The sequence below is a fragment of the Heterodontus francisci genome, chromosome 10 (assembly GCF_036365525.1).
Source record: "Heterodontus francisci isolate sHetFra1 chromosome 10, sHetFra1.hap1, whole genome shotgun sequence".
NCBI lineage: Eukaryota > Metazoa > Chordata > Chondrichthyes > Heterodontiformes > Heterodontidae > Heterodontus > Heterodontus francisci.
In genome coordinates this window covers 12,882,428-12,906,615 of record NC_090380.1, presented here as the reverse complement: position 1 = coordinate 12,906,615, position 24,188 = coordinate 12,882,428, and the positions used below count along the sequence as shown (strand labels likewise).

The 24,188-nt window shown below is 44.8% G+C and overlaps 1 protein-coding gene across 1 annotated transcript in view; it reads right to left on the bottom strand.

The window, feature by feature from the left end:
- Positions 1-24,188, bottom strand: part of LOC137374296 (cullin-4A-like) — a 91,045-nt gene that overhangs the window by 36,129 nt on the left and 30,728 nt on the right. The window contains exons 2-9 of the mRNA XM_068040118.1: positions 19,997-20,112; positions 11,901-12,004; positions 9,225-9,294; positions 9,012-9,085; positions 4,484-4,646; positions 4,317-4,406; positions 4,141-4,223; positions 2,119-2,186 (exon numbers count right to left, since the gene is read on the bottom strand). Of these exons, the coding sequence (XP_067896219.1) occupies positions 2,119-2,186; positions 4,141-4,223; positions 4,317-4,406; positions 4,484-4,646; positions 9,012-9,085; positions 9,225-9,294; positions 11,901-12,004; positions 19,997-20,112 (768 nt within the window). The remainder of the gene's footprint in view (positions 1-2,118; positions 2,187-4,140; positions 4,224-4,316; positions 4,407-4,483; positions 4,647-9,011; positions 9,086-9,224; positions 9,295-11,900; positions 12,005-19,996; positions 20,113-24,188) is intronic.

The window sequence follows — 24,188 nt, the reverse complement described above, 5'->3', positions numbered from 1 at the left end:
ATTGAAAATTCCTTGTAATGGTGCCATGAAACTATCATTGACTGTTGTAAAAACCCATCTGGTTCACTAATGTCCCTTAGGGAAGGAAATCTGTTGTCTTTGCCTGGTCTGGTCTACATGTCACTCCAGACCCACAGCAATGTGGCTGACTCTTAACTGCCCTCTGAAATGGCCTAGCAAGCCAGTTGCCAAGGGCAATTCAGGATGGGCAACAAACGCTGGCCTTGATAGCCTGTGGCTATTCCCCTGCTTTGGATACTGTTGGTGGGGAATGGCCTCTCAGGGGAAAGCAGCAACAGCCCAATTCGTTGCACCGCGTTTGGCCCTGCTGCACAGGGGAGGAGTAAAAAGTGTGGGACTGCAAATAGTTATAGGGGGATTCAATTGTAAGGGGAATAGATAGGCATTTCTGTGGCTGCAAACGACCCTCCAGGATGTCTCCCTGGTGCTGGGGTCAAGGATGTCTCAGAGCGGTTACAGGACCTTCTGAAGGGGGAAGATGAACACATTGGTAGAAACGACGCAGGAAAAAAAAAGGGATGAGGTCCTAAAAGCAGAATATAGGGAGTTAGGAAGTAAGTTGAAAAGTAGGACCTCAAAGGTAGTGATCTCAGGATTACTACCAGTACCACATATTAGTCAGAGTAGAAATAGCAGGATATATTGGATGAATACATGGCTGAAGAGATGATGTGAGGGGGAGGGTTTTAGATTCCTGGGACATTGGGACTGGTTCTGGGGGAGGTGGGACCAGTACAAACTGGATGGGTTACACCTGGGCAGGACAGGGCCGGGTCGGATGTCCGAGGGGAAGTATTTGCTAGAGTGGTTGGGGAGGCTTTAAACTAAAATGGGAGGGGGATGTGAACCTTTGCAAGGAGTCAGAGGAGGGGGGATCAAGGACAAGAACAAAAGACAGTAAGGGGAATAAGAAAAGTGCTAGGCAAAGAAATCAAGGGCCAGAATCAAACAGGGCCACAATGAAAAATAGTGGGAAGGGGACAAGTAATGCTAAAAAGACAAGCCATAAGGCTTTGTGTCTTAACGCACAGAGCATTCGCAATAAAGTGGATGAATTAATCGCACAAATAGATGTAAACGGGTATGATATAGTCGGGATTACTGATTCATGGCTGCAGGGTAACCAGGGATAGTGAGGAAGGCCATTAGCTCTGACGATGTGGCGACTGTATGAACAAAGAACAAAGAACAAAGAAAATTACAGCACAGGAACAGGCCCTTCGGCCCTCCAAGCCTACGCCGATCCAAATCCTCTATCTAAACCTGTCGCCTATTTTCTAAGGGTCTGTATCTCTTTACTTCCAGCCCATTCATGTATCTGTCTAGATACATCTTAAAAGACGCTATCGTGCCCGCGTCTACCACCTCCGCTGGCAAAGCGTTCCATGCACCCACCACCCTCTGCGTAAAGAAATTTCCACGCATATCCCCCCTAAACTTTTCCCCTTTCACTTTGAACTCGTGTCCCCTTGTAATTGAATCCCCCACTCTGGGAAAAAGCTTCTTGCTATCCACTCTGTCTATACCTCTCATGATTTTGTACACCTCAATCAGGTCCCCCCTCAACCTCCGTCTTTCTAATGAAAATAATCCTAATCTACTCAACCTCTCTTCATAGCTAGCACCCTCCATACCAGGCAACATCCTGGTGAAGCTCCTCTGCACCCTCTCCAAAGCATCCACATCCTTTTGGTAATGTGGCGACCAGAACTGCACGCAGTATTCCAAATGTGGCCGAACCAAAGTCCTATACAACTGTAACATGACCTGCCAACTCTTGTACTCAATACCCCGTCCGATGAAGGAAAGCATGCCGTATGCCTTCTTGACCACTCTATTTACCTGCGTTGCCACCTTCAGGGAACAGTGGACCTGAACACCCAAATCTCTCTGGACATCAATTTTCCCCAGGACTTTTCCATTTACTGTATAGTTCACTCTTGAATTGGATCTTCAAAATGCATCACCTCGCATTTGCCCTGATTGAACTCCATCTGCCATTTCTCTGCCCAACTCTCCAGTCTATCTATATTCTGCTGTATTCTCTGACAGTCCCCTTCACTATCTACTACTCCATTATGTCATTTTTTCTTTTACCTTTTTGAAGAACAGCTGTCAGATGTTCACCAAGAAGTTGCTTCTCAACACTGGCAATCAACCATTTTCTGTAAATCACAAATGCATCCAACTATTCATTTTTGAAAATGTACAATCCCCTCCCTACCAATAAAAAAACAGACGATAAATACAGGATATCATACAGAGAATGAGAAAATGGTGAAAAGTTCAGACAAGCCTCATAATGCATACCAATAAACTGGTCCCAGTGAAACTGCTGCAGACAGGTAGAGCCTCTGAACCAAGAATCAGCAGTCTCAAATCGCGCAAGGAATAAACAAAATAGGCCCAAAATCAAAACAAGAGTACATAAGCAACCTCCACAGGGGGTCTGAGTACAATTCTGGTGGGCCAGTAACGGGCCTGCCCAATATCTTTGGCCTTGTCACCAGAATATGGGTGAGGCGATGACCCACGTCAGCACAACTCCACCAATATTACAAACTAAAGTTATGACCAGCACTTGTGAATTAATCACTGCACAGTGTGCTGTTACTTTAATTCCCAGCTGACATTTATAAAGCTGACAAGATATAATATGATCTTTTTACTTTGATTATGTTCCCAAGATGACATCAGTATTTTTTTTTCATAGACAAATTGGTATTTCTTTAATCTCTGCAGGTGGCACCTGCTCTGTCCCTGAATTGTCTCCCCATGCCTCCTGAAGGTGTTTATTCTACTGGAGAACTGTTTTACAGATGCCAGATACAGTCCATGAAATCACACGGCTCTAAAGAGATCTTACAATGTCCGTGGCCAAGAGGAAAAAATAAGTACTAAAAAACAGCTTGGACATCATAATAGTTTAGGGCTCCAAACTACAAGTAGAGACACCAACACTGGCTGTAGTTCAGCAGCACAGTTCTCTGTCGCTCTGTGGGGAAAGTCCAATGGCTCAAAGGTTGCCTATGACACATGACTCAAGCAGCTGGATCCACCAATGCTCCTGATACTAACTACAAGCCCCCAGCTAACCTCATCACTCAACTCCAGACATTCTATTGATAGCCGCCCATGTGGTCATTCTTCTTGGCCAGAAGTGTCCAATATACCATCGCCATGCAGAAGGGTTTCCAAACGAAATATTGCCAAGATCACACAAGTAGAGTTTGCATTTATACACACTCTCTCCATTTAGAGACACACCTCACTTACAGTTCCAGAGAACTTAAGCCAAGTAAGTAAGAGCTCATGCTTAGGAACCTGTAGAAGTACTATTGCCATTTAACTAAAAACCACACAGTTTACCAGTATCAAGCACTGGTAAGCTTTCTGTTGCTTGTCTGGTGTGCACTACCCTATATGTTAGGTTGCTGACTTGCAGGGTTATCTTGTATTGAACTAGAAGTATCTAGTCTGTCACAAAATATACTTCTGGCAATAGCAGCATGAGGTTTGTCTCCTCATTGTCCTCCCTCCTGATGAACAGATGAGAGAGCAGCACAATTAGTATCGCAAGCTTGCTGTTCACACTGCACCAAGCCCCAGGCCTCCTCACTGCAACCCTTCCTGTTTCTCACTTCTATCATGTTAATAACATTCAATAATGCCTCATCACATGATTAATATCCTCACCCTGCCTCCACCTCTCTTTCCAGCCATCTGTACACATCCAGTTCTACATTACACACTTTCATTCAGCGGAACCAATTCCCACTGGGACAGCCATGTCCTATTAAAGAGAAATCTTGTTTTAATTCAGCCCCAGACTTTTAAAATTCATGAAAGACTCAGCACCTAGTGTTCTGTTCTAAAACTCAATACATTGTGTGAGGGGCACAGCCTGGCACTAGGGACAGCCATGAGTTAAAAGAGAAGCAAAAAGTAGCAGACATGGCCCTATGTTTCCACACAAGGAATCTACATCAACCTTCCATGCAGACCTCCTTTGGAGAAGATGATTAATTAATCCACCTTTTTATGCTCGCCATTTCGTAAATAACCAGCTAAGTACATTCCACATGGGACACTGCAGGGAAAGTAAGGACAACTACTTACTGCGTGCTTTGATCCAGATAAGTAATTACTCGGTCTGTTTCTTCTTCCAGGCGTTTGTTTACATGGTGAAGATATTCCGGCACCTAGATTTAGAACATTAAAATTGAAAGTGAAAAATGAACACTGGACCCAAACAGAGCGCTGGTTAAGAATTGTTAAGAATCTCGGTTACTTGCCTCCCTCTCTTGCATTAGTCTTTGTCCTTCTGCTGCGTATAAACAATTGGTCTCCTCCAAAAACCTTTGTTCAAATGATTCCTGGTAGACCTGTTTGATGCAAAATCTAACTAGTGGAGGCTTCTATGGAAGAAAATGTCCATTTGAGAGTTAAAAACTTCCCTTACCTGCAGGTCTGACAGCATACTCAGCAAACTTCGGAGCAGGCTTCTGTCCACAGCCTCCCCATTTCGCTCTTTTTCAATCAACAAAAGTATCCCATCTATGGTTTTGCTCTGTACAATTCTGTCGTTGATGACATGGGTTCGGAAAAGCTCTAAACCTATATCCCTAGAAGTATTTAAGCACAGGATTTGTTATTACTGGAAAACAGCTTCATACGCAACACTGCAAGGAGCACAAGGGAGTAACAGCAATGATGAAACCGAGACATCATCTTGCATCAAAACACAAAAATTGTAACTTGCAATTTTAATCTGAAGGATTGAAACAATAGATATATTCATCAGTTTAGTTATTTAAGCATTCATTTTAGGGAATAGATTGGTTTTATTTTCAACTGTTTTCAATATTACGTAATGGTAATGTAACAAGATCAATTTATGCCAGTTCAGATTCAGCATCTCAAAAAGTTGGGAAGAAGGAATGCAAGTGAGATGGGTCAGTGGAAATAAAAGAGAATGAATGATAGGGACAGAAAAGGGGAAAAGAGCAAGTCAGAGAGGCTGGAGGGAGTTGGGGAGAATGTGGCAGACAGAAAGAGAGAATGGGAGTGGCAGCAAGAGAGAAACCAAGAAGCAGATAGAAGAAATTAAGGATCAAGATGCAGTGAGAAAGGGAGTTGTTGAGAATGGTGAAGGTGAACTAAACAGCGAGCAAGTGAGAGCAAGAATGTCCTACATTTGAGATCAAGGTCCTGTGCTTTTCAGTCGAGAGGTATGCTCTTAAACTTTCCGTTGGCAGTGCTGTGAAGAGGCTCCTGCCTTGCTTAACTAGTTTAGATGCTGATTTGCTGCATATTTAAAACATTTCCTACTGTCATACTCATCAGGAGTCTAGCCATGAAAATACATAAACAAACTGAAAAGTTATCAAACTTGGAATAAATTTAAAAGATTGGGACATTGGCTGTCAACAAAATGGAGGACAAGTCACACACCTCTTGCACTATAATCCACATCCATTGTCTACTAAGACGAAAAAAAACAATCAACTCCTTCTGCATGGAACTAAGACAGATAATCACACATGGATATGAGCTATACTCTAACAACTATCACAATCCGCAGCACTTAAAACAGCCAGAAGCACTGCCCAAAGAACAGCCAGGCGCTGCACAAATGACTACTGGCAACACCTATGCAGTCATATTCAGCTGGCCTCAGACACCGGAAACATCAGAGGAATGTATGATGGCATGAAGAGAGCTCTTGGGCCAACCATCAAGAAGATCGCCCCTCTCAAATCTAAATCGGGGGACATAATCACTGACCAACACAAACAAATGGACCGCTGGGTTGAGCACTACCTAGAACTGTACTCCAGGGAGAATGCTGTCACTGAGACTGCCCTCAATGCAGCCCAGCCTCTACCAGTCATGGATGAGCTGGACATACAGCCAACCAAATCGGAACTCAGTGATGCCATTGATTCTCTAGCCAGCGGAAAAGCCCCTGGGAAGGACAGCATTACCCCTGAAATAATCAAGAGTGCCAAGCCTGCTATACTCTCAGCACTACATAAACTGCTTTGCCTATGCTGGGACGAGGGAGCAGTACCACAGGACATGCGCGATGCCAATATCATCAGCCTCTATAAAAACAAAGATGACCGCGGTGACTGCAACAACTACCGTGGAATCTCCCTGCTCAGCATAGTGGGGAAAGTCTTTGCTCGAGTCGCACTGAACAGGCTCCAGAAGCTGGCCGAGCGCGTCTACCCTGAGGCACAGTGTGGTCTTCGTGCAGAGAGATCGACCGTTGACATGCTGTTCTCCCTTCGTCAGATACAGGAGAAATGCCGTGAACAACAGATGCCCCTCTACATTGCTTTCATTGACCTCACCAAAGCCTTTGACCTCGTCAGCAGACGTGGTCTCTTCAGATTACCAGAAAAGATCGGATGTTCACCAAAGCTACTAAGTATCATCACCTCATTCCATGACAATATGAAAGGCACAATTCAACATGGTGGCTCCTCATCAGACCCCTTTCCTAGCCTGAGTGGCGTGAAACAGGGCTGTGTTCTCGCACCCACACTTTTTGGGATTTTCTTCTCCCTGCTGCTTTCACATGCGTTCAAGTCCTCTGAAGAAGGAATTTTCCTCCACACAAGATCAGGGGGCAGGTTGTTCAACCTTGCCCGTCTAAGAGCGAAGTCCAAAGTACGGAAAGTCCTCATCAGGGAACTCCTCTTTGCTGACGATGCTGTTTTAACATCTCACACTGAAGAGTGCCTGCAGAGTCTCATCAACAGGTTTGCGGCTGCCTGCAATGAATTTGGCCTAACCATCAGCCTCAAGAAAACGAACATCATGGGACAGGACGTCAGAAATGCTCCATCCATCAATATTGGCGACCACGCTCTGGAAGTGGTTCAAGAGTTCACCTACCTAGGCTCAACTATCACCAGTAACCTGTCTCTAGATGCAGAAATCAACAAGCGCATGGGAAAGGCTTCCACTGCTATGTCCAGACTGGCCAAGAGAGTGTGGGAAAATGGCGCACTGACACGGAACACAAAAGTCCGAGTGTATCAGGCCTGTGTCCTCAGTACCTTGCTCTATGGCAGCGAGGCCTGGACAACGTATGCCAGCCAAGAGCGACGTCTCAATTCATTCCATCTTCGCTGCCTCTGGAGAATACTTGGCATCAGGTGGCAGGACCGTATCTCCAACACAGAAGTCCTCGAGGCGGCCAACATCCCCAGCTTGTACACACTACTGAGTCAGCGGCGCTTGAGATGGCTTGGCCATGTGAGCCACATGGAAGATGGCAGGATCCCCAAAGACACATTGTACAGCGAGCTCGCCACTGGTATCAGACCCACCGGCCGTCCACGTCTCCGCTTTAAAGACGTCTGCAAACGCGACATGAAATCCTGTGACATTGATCACAAGTTGTGGGAGTCAGTTGCCAGCATTCGACTGAGAGCGCGGGCGGGGGACGGAGGGAGAGCGCGGGGGCGGGCGGGGGACGGAGGGAGAGAGCGGGGGCGGGCGGGGGCCGGAGAGCGCGCGCGAGGGCCGGAGAGCGCGCGCGAGGGCCGGAGAGCGCGCGCGAGGGATGGAGAGCGCGCGCGAGGGCCGGAGAGCGCGCGCGAGGGCCGGAGAGCGCGCGCGAGGGCCGGAGAGCGCGCGCGAGGGCCGGAGAGAGCGCGCAATGAGATAATGGTTAAATAATCTGTTTTAGTGGAGTTGGTTGAAGGATGAATATCGGCCAGTTCACCAGGAGTAAGCTCCTTCTATTCTGCAAATAGTGTCATGTGATTTTTTTTTTTACACCAGCCACTGGTTTGGATCTGGAATGCACTGCCCAAGAGTGTGGTGGAGGCAGATTCACTCGAGGCCGTCAAAAGAGAATTGGATAATTATCTGAAGAGAAAATACTTATAGGGCTATGGGGTAAAGGTGGTGGAGTGGGACTAGGTAAGTAGCTCTTGCAGAGAGCTGGCATGGGCATGATGGGCCTAATGGCCATCTTCTGTACTGTAACCATTTTATGATTCTATGTGCACCTGGGAGGGCAGATGGGGTCTCGGTTTTATGTCTCATCTAAAAGATGGCCCTTCTGACGTTGCAGCACTCCCTTGGTACTGCACTGGACTGTCAGTCTGAATTATGTTCTCAAGTCTGTGGAACAGACCTCGAATCCTTTGACTCTGATCCAAGAGTGCTACCCATGGAGCCTCAGCTGACACATCAATTGCCCAACACAACACCATCATAAAACACTGGAAAGGTCAACCAGTCAATTATTTACATCCATATCAAAATCAATGCATTCATGCACACTCCTGCAACTATTAGAATTAATATATGAGCACCACTAACAGATCAAATAAAGAATTTAGGAGGAATTTCTTTAACAAATTGCATTTATATAACATTTTTAATGTGGTAAATCATCTAAAGGTGCTTCAGGGTCAGAGCAGATGTATTTTTAACCTGGCAATAAGCCATATGAAAGGGACAGCATAATAATTTCAACACAGACCTCTATTGCTGTTAAAAAGCAGAATGGAGCCAACTTTCTCGAAGGTATAACAGGATTCACAGCCCAAGGCAGGCAAAATAAAGCACGCTAAAGATGTGCATATTACCCTGGGTTGTGGGGGCTCAAACACAATGAACGCATGGTTAAGAGTTTAACAAGTGGCTCAATGTCATTACTAAAGACGTGTTCTGACTGGTTCTGCAATTATCCATTAAATGTAACACATCCAAATTCATGCAAAGTGCAGAGTAAAACTGCACATACTGGCTGGCGAACACCAATTACACAGGGTGGACTACCAGAAAGGGCGGGCAGGGTGGGGCGGGGGAGGCGGGTGCAGAGAGAAAAGAGACTCATGTCTGCCATGCACCCTGGAAGTCTGCATACTGACAGCTTAGTTGCTGGCTAAAATAGCCAGGACAAAATTCCTCCTTCACTCGAAGTTAACAAGTGAGCACAGCCCTCTTTCCAATTAACTCACCAGATAGATAACAGCATTGAACTCTGCAGAACGTAGGTCCGGTCAAGAAACAAGAAAATGCTCCTGATCATTATCTGCAGGTGAATGGAGACATTAAATGCAAAAATAATTGTGCAACAAGTAAGGAAATATTGTTATACTCCAAATCAAGAGAACAAGTCTTCCCCAAGATCAGAAATACATAATATTTGTATTCAAAGGGCATCTACTTACCATTTGCCGACAGTGATCCTGCCAACATTTGTTAATCTTCTTCAGAAACAGACTGCTATCCAGTGAATCCGTGGAAGCAAAGTCAAGGAAAAACAGATCATCCCCAGTTACCAAGAGAGCATTCCTATTGCCATAGTCTATTTGTCATATAATAAAATGTTTCATCAAGTTAAAAGAACATGAAATATAAAGGTTAAGGTAATGAGCTGAAGTGTCAGAAACAAAAGGGAGCATCTTATAGTCTTTAAGGGGAGGCAGTGGCCTAGTGGTAATGTCACTGGACCAGGAATACAGAGGTCCAAGCTAGTGCTCTGGGGGCATAGGCTCGAATCCCACCACGGCAGATGGTGAAATTTGTATTCAATTAATGAATCTGGAATTAAAAAGCTAGTCTAATGGTGACCATGAAACCATTGTCGATTGTTGTAAAAACCCATCTGGTTCATTAATGTCCTTTAGGGAAGGAAATTTGCCATCCTTACCTGGTCTGGCCTAGCCTACATGTGACTCCAGACCCACAGCAATGTGGTTGTCTCTTATTAAAAAAAAAATGCTCTCTGAAAAGGCCCAGCATGCTGCTCAGTTTGAGGGCAATTGGGGATGGGCAATAAATGCTGGCCTATCCAGTGATGCCCACATTCCATGAACAGAAAAAAAGGTTACTTATAATTAACACTGCCACTTAAAACAGTCTGCTTATAACTGGTGAGTCAACCTAAGGACATAGTCCAGCCCAATACGTTCACATTGCAGCAAAGGAACGTTTATATGTCCACTGTACTCACGAGTGCAAATAGACTGCAGCAAGCAATGCCATTCCACGTCATGTTGGGCAAGCCTTAGATTACTCTGCTGAATATTTGTCAGGGTAAAAGGGTTGGGGAAAATAAAATTACGCCAGGAGTAAGCACTTGAAGAGCATGATCTGTATAAATAAAACCATAAATATAAGATAGTCAGGAATAAATCCAATAAAGAATTCGGGAGAACTTTCTTTACCCAGAGCGTGGTTAAAATGTTTATTTAATTTGTTTGGGGGATGTGGGTGTTGCTGGCTAGGCCAACATTAATTGACCATCCCTAATTGTGCATGAGAAGGTGAGCTGCCTTCTTGAACCGCTGCAGTTCTTGGGGTGTATTTACATCCATAGTGCTGTTAGGAAGGGAGTTCCAGGATTTTGACCCAGCGACAGTGAAGGAATGGAGATATAGTTCCAAGTCAGGATGGTGTGTGACTTGGAGGGGAACTTGCAGGTGGTGGTGTTCCCATGTATCTGCTGCTCTTGTCCTTCTAGGTGGTAGAGGTCGCGGGTTTGGAAGATGCTGTGGAGGAAGCCTCAGTGAGTTGCTTCAGTGCATGCTGTAGATGGTACACACTGCTGCCACTGTGCATCGGTGGTGGAGGGAGTGAATGTTGAAGGTGGTGAATGGGATGCCAATCAAGCGGGCTGCTTTGTCCTGGATGGTGTCGAGCTTCTTGAGTGTTGTTGGAGCTGCACCCATCCAGGCAAGTGGAGAGTATTCCATCACACTCCTGACTTGTGCCTTGTAGATGCTGGACAGGCATTGGGGAGACAGGAGTTGAGTTATTTGCTGCAGAATTCCAAAACTCTGACCTGCTCTTGTAGCCACAGCATTTATGAGGCTACTCCAGTTTAGTTTCTGGTTAATGGTGACCCCTAGGATGTTGATAGTGGGGGATTCAGTGATGGTAATGCCATTGAACGTCAAGGGGAGATGGTAAGATTCTCTCTTGTTTGAGACGGTCATTGCCCTGCACTTGCGTGGTGTGAATGTTACTTGCCATTCATCAGCCCAAGCCTGGATGTTGTTCAGGTCTTGCTGCATATGGACACAGGCTGCTTCATTATCTGAAGAGTTGCAAATGGTGCTGAACATTGTGCAATCATCAGCGAGTATCCTCACTTCTGACCTTCTGAGGGAAGGTCATTGATGAGCAGCTGAAGATGGTTGGGCCTAGAACAAAAATGTGGAACTTGGAGTAGTTAAGGCAAATTGCAGAGGTGCATTGAAGGGGAATCTACATAAACACATGAGAGAGAGAGGAATAAAAGATATGCAGATAGGGTTAGATGAACAGGGGTGGGAGGTGGTGTGGAGCACAAATACCAGCAGAGACCAACTGGTCGAATGTGCTGTACATTCTATATAATCTGTGAAGCAGGCTTAGGGTTTCAGCCTACTTTCCTCAATGCTGAACGAATGTTCTTACTCAGAGCCTGGGTTCGGTAAGAAAAAGCATTTCTTGTAATGAAATTCCTGACTAGCTCATTAAAAAAAGTGTTCCAGTAGGTGCAAATGGCTTGGGTGATCAGTGTGCATGCTCTACAACAAATCCAATATGCAAATTTTAAAATAACTTGCTCCTTATTTGCAATGTAAAGAGTTTTAACCAAAAGTTAACGTATTTTCAATACCTAATGGGGATTATATTTATGTTAAAATATCTCCCTTCAATGGATTTATGATGAACCTTTTGGGTTCTTTTCATACAGGAATATGACCTCTGTCAAAATTGTACCTAGCAGAAAGTTTCAAGGCAAACCAAATGGACAATGCAAAACTGTATTAGCAGTACAGCACAATGTGATGACAAACATATATAGTGATATAACTTGGAGAGTAAAGTATGTCATAGAGAGAGAGAAAGGATATTCCCGGAACTGCTGAATCTGTGCCTTGACATGGTCTTCACATACCTGTCTCAGTTGTCTGTACAGCGTTGCTGACACTTTATAGGAACACAGATTCTCAACAGCCTGCATATTACAGAAAAGCCCATTATTACATGAGCCTGATCATGAACTCTGCACTATCCTAAGTTACACAAAACAAATAGTTACCCACAACCACAGCTCAGCCCAACAGCACCACCAGGAGCTAGTGGTAGTGAATACTAAAATGGTACGTTAATTAACATTTCATTTAGGGAAGAGAGAGAATAAGGACACATGCTCTACTTGACCACACCATTCTCTAGTTGCTTAAGGAGAATTTTTTTGCCTTCTTAAAAACTCCTCTTTGACCAAACTCCCCAATATCGCCGCCTTTAACTTGGCATTCATTTTGGTCCAATTATTCATGTGAAGTGCCTCGGGATATAGGAACTTTATAAACACAAGTTGTTGTTCCAATGAAAGCTTAACAAGTACATGAACATATTCTGGGATGGCAGGCTACACAGTGAACAAATCCTTTGTACCACTGAGGTACAGGATCTTAACGTAGCACCCTGATCTCTGACTGATGGCACCTGCCACACTTTAATTGAGGAAGGTAGCTTAGTGCTAATGGAACTGGCCTTGAAGCCTGTGAGTTATGAGTTCAAATCCCACCATGGCAAGTTGTTAATTGAATTCAATACATCTGGCAAACTGTGGGCTGGCATCCAACTCACTGGTTCACTGATGTCCTTCAGGGAAGATAACTTGACGCCTCTACCTAGTCGGGCATACACTTGACTCCAGTCCCACGCTACATTGTTGACTCTTAGTTCCCTCAGAGCAACAAGAGAGTGGCAATAGATGTGAACTTAGCAATGTCACCCACATTCCAAAAGCAAATCAAACATCGACTTGAACTAAAGACTAACAAGATCATTAAGGAGTGATGCTGGAACTAAAAGTGCTAAATTAAGATGAAAAATTGCATAGACTCGGCTTGTATTTGTAAGAATATAGCAATAGTAGTGGGCCATTTAGCCCCTCAAGCCACCATTCAATGAGATACAGACTACCTGTGAGTTAACTGAATGATGGAACAGATGCTGGGCTGAACAGCCTACTCCTGTTCTCACGTTCTTTGGAGGAAGATCAACACAAGCAGGACAGCCAGATTGCAATACTTCACTTAACTTGGAATCCCTTAAAGTAATAAACATCCAGAAACTCCAATGTTTATCGGTAGTAAAGCTCTTAGTCTGGTGCAGACACCCAGTCAATGTTTTACCCAAATAAAAGCTAAATACTGCAGATGCTGGAAATCTGAAATAAAAACAAAGTGCTGGAAATACTCAGCAGGTCTGGCAGCATCTGTGGAGAGAGAAGCAGAGTTAACGTTTCAAGTGTGTGACCTTTCATCAGAACTGGCAAAGGTTAGAAATGTAATAGCTTTTAAGCAAGTGAAGCAGGGGATGGGGGGGAAAGAGAACAAAAGGGAAGGTGTGTGATAGGACAGAGGGTCGAGAGCTTAACTGACAAGGAGGTCATGGAGCAAAAGCAAAGGGAAGGCGCTAATGGTGTGGTGAAAGACAAAGCATTAGTACAGAGAGTGTTAATGACAGAATAATGAACAGTCTGTCAAAAAGCACAAACATGAAAAACCAGGTTTAAGACAGGCACATGGTAAAAAAATGATAAAACAAAATAAAATAATTTAAAAAATCATGCTCTGAAATGATTGAACTCAATGTTCAGTCCAGAAGGCTGTAGTGTGCCCAATCGGAAAATAAGGTGCTGTTCCTCGAGCTTGCGTTGATGTTCACTAGAACACTGCAGCAGGCCAAGGACAGAAACGAGTGTTAAAATGGCAAGCTCGGGGTCATGCTTTTGGACTAAGCAGAGGTGTTCCACAAAGTGGAATTTGCATTTGGTTTCCCCAATGTAGACGAAACCTCATTGTGAGCAGCAAATACAGTATACCAATTTGAAATAAGTACAAGTAAATCGCTGCTTCACCTGAAAGGAGTGTTTGGGGCCTTGGATGGTGAGTAGAGAGGAGATAAAAGGGCAGGTATTACACCTGCGATTGCGTGGGAATGGAACGAGGTGCCGGGGGTAACGTTGGAGTGGACCAGGGTGTCGCGGAGGGAACGATCCCTTTGGAATGCTGACAGGGGAGGGGAAGATGTGTTTAGTGGTGGCATCACACTGGAGGTGGCAGAAATGGTGGGGGATGATCCTCTAGATGTGTAGGGGTGGAAAGTGAGGGCAAGGGGAACCCTGTTGCGGTTCTGGGAGGGAGGGAAGGGGTGAGGGTAGAAGTGTGGGAAATGGGCTGGACACGGTTGAGAGCCCGGTCAACCATAATGGGGCGGGGGGAGGGGAGAATCCTCAGTTGAGGATGAGGAAAAAGGAAGACATATCAGAAGCACTATTGTGGAAGATAGCATCATCAGAACAGATGCGCGGGAGATGGAGAAATTGGGAGAATGGAATGGTGTCCTTACAGGAAGCAGGGCGTGAGGAAGTGTATTCGAGGTAGCTGTGGGAGTCGTTGGGCTTATAACGAATATTAATGGACAGTCTATCCCCAGAGATGGAGCAGAGAAGTCGAAGAAGGGAAGGGAAGTGTTGGAAATGGACCATGTAAAGGTGAGAGAAGGGTGGAAATTGGAAGCAAAGTTGATGAAATTTTCCAGTTCGGGGGGAGAGCAGGAAACGGCACTGATACAGTCATCAATGTACTGGAAAGAGAGTTGAAGGGGCCTGCGTAGGACTAGAACAAGTAAGGTTTGACATACCCCACAAAAAGATAGGCATAACCAGGACCCATGCGGGTACTCATAGCAACACCTTTTATTTGAAGGAAGTGAATGGAGCTGAAGGAGAAGATGTTCAATGTGAGAACAAGTTCAGCCAGGCGGAGGAGGCAGTTAGGGCCAGAAAACTGGAAATTGTCAAAATGACATAGGGAGTCAGAAGAGTACTCTTGGCCTGGCCCTAACTGCCTTCTCTTCACTATGGACATCCAATCTCTGTTCACCTCCATCTCCCACCAGAATGGTCTGAGGTCTGCGTAAAAAAGTTCTTCCTCACATCCCCCGACATCTCTTACTCGAAACCTTAGATCTGTGTTCCCTAGTCCTTGTACCATCAGCTAATATGAACAGCTTTTCTTTGTCCAATCTCCCCTTTATTTTGTTTGCTCCAAGGAGAACAACCCCAGCTTCTCCAAACTAACCTTGTAGTTAGAATCCCTCATGCCTGGAACCATTCTGGTAAATCTTCTCTGCACCCTCCCAAGGACCTTCACATCCTTCCGAGATGACTGAGAGGTGAACTGATAGAGGTTTTTAACATTATGAATGGGTTGGACAGAGTACAAGTGGAGAAAATATTTCCATTCCAAAACTAAGGCCATAAATACAAGATGGTTACCAATTTTTTTTTTTATTCATTCATGGGATGTGGGCGTCGCTGGCCAGGCCTGCATTTATTGCCCATCCCTAATTGCCCTTGAGAATGTGGTGGTGAGCTGCCTTCTTGAACCGCTGCAGTCCACGTGGGGTAGGTACACCCACAGTGCTAGCGGTTAGATATAACTGAGTGGCTTGCTAGGCCATTTCAGTGGGCATGTAAGAGTCAACCACATTGCTGTGGGTCTGGAGTCACATGTAGGCCAGACCAGGTAAGGACAGCAGATTTCCTTCCCTAAAGGACATTAGTGAATCAGATGGGTTTTTACAACAATCGAGAATGGTTTCATGGCCATCATTAGACTAGCTTTTTAATTCCAGATTTATCCAATATATCCAGTAGGGAAATAAGGAGAAAGCTCTCAACTCAGAGAGTGGTTAAAATGTGGAACTTGCTACAACAGGGAGTCACTGAAGCAGATAGCGTAGATGCTTTCAACAGAAAACTGTATAAGTTCATGAGAGAAAAGGGAATAGAAAGATATGCTGAAAGGCTGAGATGAGATAGATTAGATTGCGAGGAGACGTGTTTGGAATACAAACACCAGCAAACTAGTTGGGCCAAAAGCTATGTTCTTGTACTGTACATTCTAAGTAATGCTATGTAAGTTGGAGTAAAACCGAAAATTGAAAGACAAGTAAGGATTTTAGTAAGGCTGGAAAAAAACAATGAGGGAAAAGAGAGAAGCAAGCAGTTGATTGTCCAATCATGGGGTGGGGGAGGGGGAGAGATGTTTAAAAAATTCTGTCATGGGAAGTGGGCATTATTGGCAAGGCCAGCATTTGTTGCTCATTCTTAATTGCCCTTGACAACTGAGTGGCTTAGTAGGCCATTTCAGAGGGCAGTTAAGAGTCAACCACATTGCTGTGGGTCTGGAGTCACATGTCGGCCAGACCAGGTAAGGAAGGCAGATTTCCTTCACTAAAGGACATTAGTGAACCAGATTTTTTTTTAAATGACAATTGATGATAGTTTTATGGCACCATTACTGAGACTAGCTTTCAATTCCATATTTTTATTGATTAATTGAATTTATTAATTAACTGAATCTTAATTCCATCAGCTGCCTTGGTGAGATCTGAACCCATGTCCCCAGAGCATTAGCCTGGGCCTAATTCAGTGACATTACCACTCTGCCACCATCGCCCCAATGGGCTGAATTGCCTGCATGTTTCTGTATTGTGCGATGATATAAAATATCAGCATTGAGATGATGGAAAGACTTTACAACAACAACATGCATTTATGTATGAACTTTAATGTAATAAAATGGCCCAAGGCATTTCACAGGAGTATAATCAGATAAAAATTGACAAGCCAAAGATGAATGAATTGAGACAGGTGACCAACAGTTTGGTTAAAGAGATCGGTTTTGAGGAATGTCTTCAAGGAGGAAGGAGGAAAGAGAGGTAGAGATGCAGGGAGGTTGAGTAAGGGAATTCTAGAGCTTAGGCCTTGGCAGTTGAAGGTACAGCCACCGATAGTGGAGCGAAGGGTGGAAAATACACAAGAGGCTATTTAAAAAAAATACAAATCTTTAAGAGGTTGAAAAGATAAGAGGTACAGGCAATGAGAAAAGGAGGAATTGGAGAAAGAAAATAAAAATCACTTGTAAATGATCTGAAACAAACATAACAAATACTGCTGGAAAATACTCAGTAGATCTGGCAGCATCTGTGGAGACAGAAGCAAAGTTAACATTTCAGGTCAGTGACCTTGCATCAGAACTCCTGACCTGAAACGTTAACTCTGTTTCTTTCTCCACAGATGCTGCCAGACCTACTGAGTATTTCCAGCACTTGTTTTTATTTCAGATTTCCAGCATCAGCAGTATTTAGCTTTTATTACAACAAATACTGGCTTGTGCTGAGCATTTCTGGAACCGGGTAGGAGGCCAAAGACAGAGAGATCGGTGTGGGAATAGGAGGGTGATTTAAAGTCAGGGTGGGGGTGGCTATATTGCCTCTAATTTTGTTGCATGGGCCTGCAGTTTAGAGGAAGCATGGTGATTGGGGTGGGGGGAATTAGTGTGACATATTCAGAAAGAACAGAGGTGTTGAGCAAAGTGGTCACCTAATCTGGTTTCAGTCTCTCTAATGTAGAGGGGACCACACCATGAACAGTGGCTACAATACACTAGCTTAGGTGGAGTACAAGCGAATTGCTGTCTCAAATGGAAGGAGTGTTTTTTTCTAAGATTCAATCCACTTTATTGATTCTTGGAATACAACTGAGAAATTTCAGATTCTGGGGCTCTGTTGTTGGAGGAGATATGCTTATATGCTTCAGTTGCAGAGGAAAGTGTAACGGAAGGCAAACTGGAAGTAGAGAGAGTGAACAAGGGTATCTGAGCGGGAATGTGGAGGGGAGGGGACAGGTGGTGGGATAATGTTGGAGGCGGCAAACGATGAACTAACAAATGCAAGTCCTTGCAGGGTAGAAACTTAGGACAAGGGCTAATCCTAGGAACAGGAGTAGGCCAGTCAGCCCATCGAGCCTGCTTCGCCATTCAATTAGATTATGGCCGATCATCTACCTCAACGCCACTTTCCCGCACTATCTCCATATCCCTTGATGTCATTAGTATCCAGATATCTATCGATTTCTGCCTTGACCATGCTCAATGACCGAGCTTCCACAGTCCTCTGGGGTACAGAGTTCCAAAGATTCACCACCCTCTGAATGAAGAAATTCTTCCTCATCTCAGTTTTAAATGGTCTACCCTTTATTCTGAGACTATGTCCCCTGGTTCTAGACTCAGCAGCCAGGGGAAACATCCTAACTACATCCACCCTGTCACGCCGTGTAAGAATTCTGTAAGTTTCAATGAGATCACCTCTCATTCTTCGAAACTCTAGAGAATACCAGCCCAGTTTCCTCAATCTCTCCTCATAAGACAATCCTGCCATCTCAGGGGTTACTCTGGTGAACCTCTATTGCACTCCCTCTATGGCAAATGTGTTCTTCCTTAGATGAGGAGACCAAAACTGTACACAATACTCCAGGTGCGGTTTCACCAAGGCTCTATACAATTGCAGCAAGACTTCTTTACTCCTGTACTCAGAACCCTTTGCAATGAAGGCCAGCATATCAGTTGCCTTCCTAATTGTTTGCTGCACCTGAATGCTAGCTTTCAGTGACTCATGAACAAGGACATCCGGATCCCTTTGGACCTCAACACTTCCCAACCTCTCACTATTTAAGAAATACTCTGTCTTTTTGTTTTTTTCTACTAAAATGGATAACTTTACATTTATTCACATTATATTTCATCTGCCATGTTCTTACCCACTTAGCCTGTCCAAGTCCCCTTGAAGCCTCTTTGTATCCTGCTCACAACTTACATTCCCATCTAGTTTTGTGTCATCAGCAAATTTGGAAATATTACATTTGGTCCCACATCCAAATCATTTATATAGAATGTGAACAGCTGTGGCCCCAGCACTGATCCTTGCGATACCCCACTAGTAACAGCCTGCCATCCCGAGAATGACCCATTTATCCCTCCTCTCTGTTTTCTGCCTATTAACAAATTCTCAATCCATACCAGTATATAACCCCCAATCCCATGTGCTCTGATTTTGTTTACTAACCTCCTGTGTGGGACCTTATCAAAAGCCTTCTGAAAATCCAAATACACCACATCCACTGACTCTGCCCAATCATATCATTATTTTCTAAGTGTCTAGTCATCACATCCTTTATAATAGATTCTAACATTTTCCCTACTACTGACTGCAAACTAACAGGTATGTAGTTCCCCGTTTTCTCTCTCCCTCCTTTCTTAAATAGTGGGGTTACATTTGCTACTTTCCAGTCTGCAGGAACCTTTCTAGAATCTATAGAATTGTGAAAGATAACAACCAATGCATTCACTATCTCTACAGCCACCTCGTTCAACACTCTGGATGTAGCTCATCTGTTCCAGGAGATTATCCAACCTTCAATTCAGTTAATCCAGTCCTGTTGTTAAAAGTGGAGGAAGAGGGTCAGCTGAAGAGAAAGGAGGACATTTCAGAAGCTCTGGCCTAGAAAGTGGAGTCATGAGGTCAAACAGGACAGAGACAGGGAAACTGGGAGAAAGAGACAGAATTAGTCCTCTTGGGAGATGGGATGGGAGGTAGGACAATCCAGGTCTGAAGATAACTAGAGATCAGGCAGAATTCACCTAGCTTTCAAGATATCACCATGGATCCCCTGACAGGTTCAAATACAATTTTCTTTTCTGCTATATGGACAGATGACAATTTGGAGGCCCAGCACTGAGGTGCGACACCCCAAAGGCTACACTTTCAGATGGCCTTGCAAAGTGTAACCAGGAAAGGCTGACAAAATAGGTACCCTGGAGTTTTAGCAGCATTAATTTCAGGTACTATTCCTGTGATCATTCACTTGTTCCACATTAAGTTGGATAGTATATAGCAATGTAAACTTTAGATCAACGAACAGACTCGATGTTTCCCACTCTATTCTTGTCACTTTAATTGCTATGAAGAGCAAATCGGCACCTATTTTGCAAAACCAGTGAACAAAGGGATGTTGTTGCAGACTCGATGGACCGAAGGGCCTCTTCTGCACTGTATTACTCTGTGATTCTGTGTTGACCACGGTTACCTGATAAAGTTCTTCTAAATTGTACTTTATTGATGTGCTATTCTGAATGGCGCCCACTGCTTCATGAAGTTTCTGCCACGTATCCTGAGTGTAGTTGTCAGGCAATTTTGGTTTATCTGTTGGAAGGCAAACAAGAATCACATTAAATTCAACAAAGCGATAGAGAATATAATTTAATCAGTGGCTTAGGATCAATCATAGAAAATCAAAGTATAGACTATGAAAAGTATACAGAGGGAAACAAATTAGGAGATCAGAAAGGCTAAGAGGAGTATGGGGAAGACTGGCAGTAACTTATAGGGAAGTATGAGGGCTTTGAGAAGCACATAGGGAAGAAGGGGTAAGGGTTCTTAAGGTACAAAGGGGCTACTGTGTACTGATAGAGAGGGAATGGTTGGAAGGTTGCTTATGTAAGTGCAGGGGTCTCTGGAGAGGTGTGGAAAAACCATAGAAAAGTTACGGCACAGGAGGCCATTCAGCCCATCATGTCTGCACCGGCTGAAAAAACTAGCCACCCAATCTAATCCCACCTTCCAGCACCTGGTCCGTAGCCTTGCAGGTTACAACACTTCAGGTGCAGGTCCAGGTACCTTTTAAAGAAGTTGAAGGTTTCTGCCCCCACCACCGATCCGGGCAGTGAATTCCAGAAACCCACCACCCTCTGGGTGAAAGAGACTTTACTCATGTCCCCTCTAATCCTTCAACAAATCACCTTAAATCTGTGCCTCCTGGTAATTAACCTCTCCCCTACTGGGCAGGACAGCACAGCCTCTCACACTGATATTACTAGGCAGGGCATTACAGCCTTGTGTAGTGACACTACTGGGCAGGACAGCACAGCCACGTGTCCAGACTCTACTGGGCTGGACATTACAGCTTCCTGTAGTGACACTATGGGCAGGACAGCACAGCACAGCCTTGTGTAGCAACACTACTGGACAGGAAATTACAGCCTCATGTAGTGACAATACTGGGCAGGACATTACAACCTTGTGTAGTGACACTATGGGCAGGACAGCACAGCACAGCCTCGTGTAGCAACACTACTGGACAGGATATTACAGCCTCGCGACGTGACACTACCGGGCAGGACATTACAGGGGAGCGGTGGCATAGTGGTATTGTCACCGGACTAGTAACCGAGTATTCTTCTGGGGACACTGGTTTGCATCCCACCATGTCAGAATTCAATTAATAAAATAATCTGGAATTAAAAAGCTAGTCTAATGATGGCCATGAAACCATTGTCAATTATTGCAAAAACCCATCCGGTTCACTAATGTTCTTTAAGGAAGGAAATCTGCTGTCCTTACCTGGTCTGGCCTACATGTGACTCCAGACCCACAGCAATGTCGTTGACTCTTAAAATGCCCTCTGAAATGGCCTAGCAAGCCACTCAGTTTTACCAAACTGCTAAGAAGTCGATAAGGAATGAAACTGGACGGATCACCTGGCATTGACTGAGGCACCGGAAACAACAACGGCAAACCCAGCCCTGTCGACCCTGCCAAGTCCTCCTTACTAACATCTGGGGGCTTGTGCCAAAATTGGGAGTGCTGTCCCACAGACTAGTCAAGCAACAGCTTGACATAGTTATACTCACAGAATCATACCTTACAATGTCCCGGACAAGACGATCACCAACCCCAGGTATGTCCTGTCCCACCGACAGAACATACCCAGCAGAAGGGGGCGGCACAGTGGTATACAGATGGGAGGGAGTTGCCCTAGGAGTCAACATCGATTCTGGATCCCATGAAGTTTCATGGCATCAAGTCAAACATGGACAAGGAAACCTCCTGCGATTACCACCTGCCATCGCCCCTCAGCTGATGAGTCAGTGCTCCTCCATGTTGAACAGCATTTGGAGGAAGCACTGAGGGTAGCAAGGGTGCAAAAATGTACTCTGGGTGGGGGACTTCAATGTCCATCACCAAGAGTGGCTCGGTAGCACCAGGACTGACCGAGCTGGCCGAGTTCTAAAGGACATAGCTGCTAGACTGAGTCTGTGGCAGGTGGTGAGGGAACCAACAAGAGGAAGAAATACACTTGACCTCGCCCTCACCAATCTGCCTGCCACAGATGAATCTGTCCATGACAGTATTGGTAAGAGTCACCACCGCACAGTCCTTGTGGACACAGTCCCACCTTCACGTTGAGGATACCCTCCATCGTGTTGTGTGGCACTACCACCGTGCTAAATGGGATAGATTTCAAACAGATGTAGCAACACAAAGCTGGCATCCATGAGGCGCTGTGGATCATCATTAGCAGCAGAACTGTATTCAGCCACAATCTGTAACCTCATGGCCCGGCATATCCCCCACACTACCATTACCATCAATCTGGGGTATCAACCCTGGTTCAATGAAGAGTGTAGGAGGGCATGACAGGAGCAGCACCAGGCATACCTCAAAACGAGTTGTGCAACCTGGTGAAGCTACAACCCAGGACTACTTGCATGCCAAACAGCGTAAGCAGCATGCAATAGACAGAGCTAAGCGATCCCACAACCAATGGATCAGATCTAAACTCTGCAGTCCTGCCACATCCGGTTGTAAATGGTGGTGGACAATTAAACAGATAACTGGAGGAGGTGGCTCCACAAATATCCCCATCCTCAATGATGGGGGAGCCCAGCACATCAGCGCGAAAGACAAGGCTGAAGCATTTGCAACAATCTTCAGCCAGAAGTGACGAGTGGATGATTCATCTCGGTCTCCTCCTGAAGTCCCCAGCATCACAGATGCCAGTCTTCAGCTAATTCGATTCACTCCGCGTGATATCAAGTGTTAGGATCAGGTGAGAAAGGTGTCTAGGAGTCTCAGCCTTCACCTGGTCTTACTGTAACAGGGTTTTATTTTTTAACACACTGTGTTTTTAGCTCCCCCTTGGTGAATCCTTCTTCACCACTTTCCAATTATAAGGCAAATAAACCAGCATACACACAGGTTTTTCTTAGGTTTAAAGAAGATTGAAATTTATTAAAACTTGAACTTCAAACTCTAATTTGCTTAGCGCCTACGGATACACACTAGCATGCAAACGTGATATGCACATGCAAATAGAGACAGAAAAGAGAAGCAAAATAAAGTGGAAAGGTTTGAGGCAATATCGGAAGAGTTTTTGTTACGGTTTTTCGAGCTCACTGTAGAGTGTTTGTTTGTAGGTAATTCTTGCTTTTCGTTGGGGTCCAGTATTATTCTTAAACCTTGTTCGCTGTAGGAGACTTTTCTCTCTTGGGGTTCATGTGTCTTCAGTGGATTCTGAAGCTGGTGAGAAAGAGATGGAAGCAGACAGGAAAGGAGAGGGTCTTTTCAATCCAAGAGCAAACAGCTTTCTGAGATCAAATTCTCCGTGGCAAGTTCAAAAAAACCTGCAACAGCCTGTTAGTCATGCGACCAGCTCACCTAACCAGTTCTGGCCATTGTGAGTTGTCTTGTCATAGTCGTACAGCATAGAAACAGGCCCTTCGGCCCACCGTGTCCATACCAACCATAATGCCGATCTATACTAATCCCACCTGCCTGCATTAATTCCATATCCCTCTATGCCTTGCTCATTCAAGTACCTGTCCAGATGCCTCTTAAATGTTGCTACTGTTCCTGCCTCCAACACCTCCTCAGGCAGCTCATTCCAGATACCCACTATTCTTTGTGTGAAAAATGTACCCCTTTGATCCCCTTTAAACCTCCTCCCTCTCACCTTAAATCTATGCCCTCTAGTTTTAGTCACCCCTACCATGGGAAACAGACTCTGGCTATCTACCCTATCTATGCCTCTCATAATTTTATATAACTCTATCATGTCCCCTCTCAGCTTCCTTCGCTCCAGGGAAAACAGACCCAGCCTATCCAATCTCTCTTTATAACTCAAGCCCTCCAAACCAGGCAACATCCTTGTGAATCTCTTCTGCACCCTCTCTAGCTTAATCACATCTTTCCTGTAGTGCGGCGACCAGAACTGCACACAGTACTCCAAATGCGGCATAACCAACCTGATGTACAACTGTAACATGACGTCCCAACTCTTGAACTCAATGCCTCAGCCAATGAAGGCAAGCATGCCATACGCCTTCTTCACCACCCTGTCTACCTGTGTTGCCACTTTCAGGGAACTATATACTTGCACCCCAAGGTCTCTCTGCTCAACAACACTCCCCAGGGCCCTGCCATTCACTGTATATGCCCTG